We start from the raw sequence: 3,743 nt of genomic DNA on the forward strand, positions 1-3,743 counted from the left end.
TACAACTGGCTACGGGTTTTCGATGTCTTTGGAGAACATATAAATGTGACCAACGTGAGACTTACCTGAATATGGATGAGCAGTGTTTCATGTATTTCCTGTTGCAAGTCCAGCGCTGCTGTTTGGTTCAGTCAGCTGACTGTTTCAGAGTGTAGCTGTGTGACAGTAAACCCACTTTCGTGTATTTCGTGGGGGAAGGCTATTTTGTCCATTTTGCATCAAAACGTCGTGTTATATTTCTGAAAGCCTCAGAAGCTTACACGTTGTATATGTCTTTTTTTTATTATTATATTTGCTCTCTTTTACGTACATAGCAGAATTGCAGAGCTACGAATCTATTGACGCCAGTACTTCATTTACAAGAGCGTTTTCCTTGGGCAATGCCTCCCCCTGCTGGCCACAGATAGCTGGTTGATGGATGGTTTATGAATGAGACTGACCATGTTTTCATCTTGTGAGTTTGTCATCATGGCAAAATATGCTCCTGGAGACGCCTACTACTAACAAAGAGCTTTAAGTACTTTGGCAGGTGTTTATATGTCAGACAGATTTTGTCCCCGCGATAGCTCACAACGGTGCGAGATGACGACAGTTTACAGGTGTTTAGTTGAGATCAAAATCGAAGCTGGGTGTGATCCAACCTATGAGTAGGTCCACTGAGTACTGAGTACTCATATAATAATGTAGTAATAACTGAGTACTAACGTCAACATGTTGAGGGGCATCGCTGCTGTGTGGTCCCATCATCACCATCATCCTCACAGCCACAAAGTTTCCAATAACACTATAAATACTGCATATCACAGTGGATCTTTGTGACAGTTATGCCCTGGTAAAACAAACCGCTGCCTAACGCATATCACACATCGATTGTATGTCTGTGTGTACGCCCCCGAGCGCGTGCATGCGCTTTCTTCAAGTTTGAGTAAGTAAGGGCGCGTGTATAAGTAACCCTCTTACAAACATCCGAAAAATCCTTATTTCACAACACTTAAAACAAAATAGCACCTAATCTGTGCAGTGTATTAACATTTATCGACGATATGCTATGTTGGAGGATTGGGAAACATTTATGAATTTTAAAAGGGTTAATAAACACACTTGCTTTTTTACACGCTTTTGAATTGGTGTGAGTATTTGCAGACGCTCCCACCGATGGTTGAACCGTCCCGTCATACCTCGCGTGGCCAACGGCTCTCTCCACCGAAAGCTTGCTCATTGAATTGCCGTACTTAGCCTGCTCGGTTCGATTTAGGCAAATAATTTGGAGCAAACCAGGTTGGACTAGCTGATTGAACACCAGCTATCAGCCACACACTTTCCCGGCCTTCTGTTTATCTGACTGCGGCGGTGGGGCGTGCTTTCCTGGGTTCGCTGGTTGGGTTTGCTCGGGGAGGCAGGGGGAAGTACGGAGCTGGTCCCGAGTGATGATGGAGCTGGAGTCGGCCAGTAACAGAGGGGAACTGGGAGCAGTGGGGGACTCGCTGCAGCCACAGACCCCGAGCAGGCACGAAAAGAGTCTAGGACTGCTCACCACCAAGTTTGTGACTTTACTACAAGAGGCAAAGGACGGAGTGCTGGATCTGAAAGCTGTAAGCATGCAGCCTAGAGTCTTTGTTGTTAGCTAGCACATGTCATTTTGAGCCTAACCGCTGTCGTTAGGTTACATGCACTTTCGCTAGCTTGCTTGTTAGCCTAGCCTAGCTGTGACAGGCTAATTTGAATAGGTGATACCTCTTTGCTTATGGATTTGCAGTTTTTATACACCAGGGCTACTTTCAAACCTTCAGCTTCAACGCGGCGTCATGGTATTTTCACGTTTCTAAAAGAGGGTAAAGTAAGGTTACAAACTGAACTTTGAGAAGACTGGTCAACTTTGCAGACTCTGCCCCCTGCAGATTCAAAGTTTAAAAAGTGGGTCATCTTTTGTCGTTCCCCTTTGAGCTAACACTACAACATCTTCACACATGAACAATTTTTTTCTGATTGATAACGTAGTGGTCACTTAACGACATGTTCTAACTTGGTTAGTTTTTACTCAAAAAAGCTTATGCTTTTAAAGACAGTGCATTGACTTTTCAATCTGAAACATATAAAATATCGTCAGCTGTGTTCCTCATCACACTCTCTAGGCCATAATCTTCTGAAAAAGCTATTCAGATATTACATATTGATCCTACTAGCTTAGTAGTCTGTCAAAGATACTTGAAGAAGTAGTTGGTGTTTATCTCTAATAAAATATAAATGTTGAGAACAAATGGATCTTTGCACAGTGGCCAGTGCCACTAACTATTAATGATACTTGAACTTGTATACCATATAATTTAGTTTCATTTGAAGCCCAGACTTACCAAAACATATTAATAGACTTGTCATATTGCAATGTAAATGGACATTTTTACAAACGCTGCCATCCATGTTTTTTCTCAACCAAAACCAGAGGAACAGATGGCAGCTTGACTAGCCAAGCATTACTTTGTGTAACAGAACAGTTTCTTTTTCACTGTGACCTCAGTGACTTGGCCGACAGATTGGCTTCATAGCTACTGACACTCATCTTGGCTCTGGGCTTTGCTGTTAATAAAACACCAGACACTTATGCTTTTTTCTTTCTCTTTCACTCTCATTTTCATGCGTCCATTAAAACATTCTGCATTTATGAATTATGAAACAGATTCACTTTGAGCAATCACACTTAAAACACTATCTTTGACAGAAAAAAAGATGTGTCTTGTTCTTCTGTTATTAGATATTAGCTCAAACTTTGGGTGATTGGTGTGATTATTCAAAGACATTTTAGGCTCTGTAAGAACTTAAATAAGAGCTGTGACTTAAATTTGTTTTGTAAACCAGAGCTTCTATGACTGAAGTCTATCTGTATGTTGACACTGCTGGAAAAGTTAAACACAGCCATACCAGTTGACACTGTATAATGAAGGGTTAGGTATGTGTATTGATTTCAGTTAAAATGCTACTTTTGCATTAGTGAATAATAAATGTATCTTATGTCACCTATTAAATAATAGCTCTTGGTAGTTTATTAGCTGTCATTTAGCAGATCTATCACTCCACTTCACCCACAGGGGTTTCTGAAAAGCCTAGACTTATCAGCACCAGCCATATGGTTATCATTAGTTTGTTAAACATCAAGAGGTTGAGCTGAGAAGGAAGTTTAAATGACATTTAGATAGGTGGTGAAACCTCATGGTTTTTGGTTGCGGGGTATTGAACCCGTTGGCAAAGACACAGCAGTCCCTCTTTGTAAGTGCTTTTAGCTCAAAGCCTACTAAGGGAGATGTCAGTAATCTTCATTGTATTTTTCATTGCTTTTGTCCTGTCATTCAGGCTGCGGACACCTTGGCAGTGCGTCAGAAACGGCGTATTTACGATATAACTAATGTGCTGGAGGGAATTGGACTGATAGAGAAGAAGTCCAAGAACAGTATCCAATGGAAGTAAGTTCTCAGTTCAAAAACTAAAAACAAAAGTACAAAATTTGCTGTCTAACAGATCAGATCGTCTGTTTTGCCTTCATGAAAAGGCAAATGTTCATTTTTATTGTAACAGTGAATTTAAAAAGTACCTCCACAATTTGCAAGGTGAGAGCCAATTACATTTATATTTAGGAGTTTTGTACTGACCTTATATTGTCTTCATTACAGAAGTGCAATTGTGGTTAGGTAATAAAAGGGTGGAACTATGTGAAACAGTACTGTGTCTTGAAAGCACTTGCGCCACCCCCC

General features: G+C 40.8%; 1 protein-coding gene across 1 annotated transcript in view; it reads left to right on the forward strand.

The window, feature by feature from the left end:
- Positions 1-1,179: 1,179 nt before the first annotated feature.
- Positions 1,180-3,743, forward strand: part of e2f4 (E2F transcription factor 4) — a 9,112-nt gene continuing 6,548 nt past the window's right edge. The window contains exons 1-2 of the mRNA XM_087177982.1: positions 1,180-1,592; positions 3,346-3,455. Coding sequence (XP_087034108.1) covers positions 1,428-1,592; positions 3,346-3,455 — 275 coding nt within the window. The 5' untranslated portion in view covers positions 1,180-1,427. The remainder of the gene's footprint in view (positions 1,593-3,345; positions 3,456-3,743) is intronic.

The sequence above is a fragment of the Seriola lalandi genome, unplaced genomic scaffold (genome assembly GCF_002814215.2).
Source record: "Seriola lalandi dorsalis isolate HSWRI2012SDOR001 ecotype SW California unplaced genomic scaffold, Sedor1 jcf7180002054671, whole genome shotgun sequence".
In the NCBI taxonomy this organism is placed as follows: domain Eukaryota; kingdom Metazoa; phylum Chordata; class Actinopteri; order Carangiformes; family Carangidae; genus Seriola; species Seriola lalandi.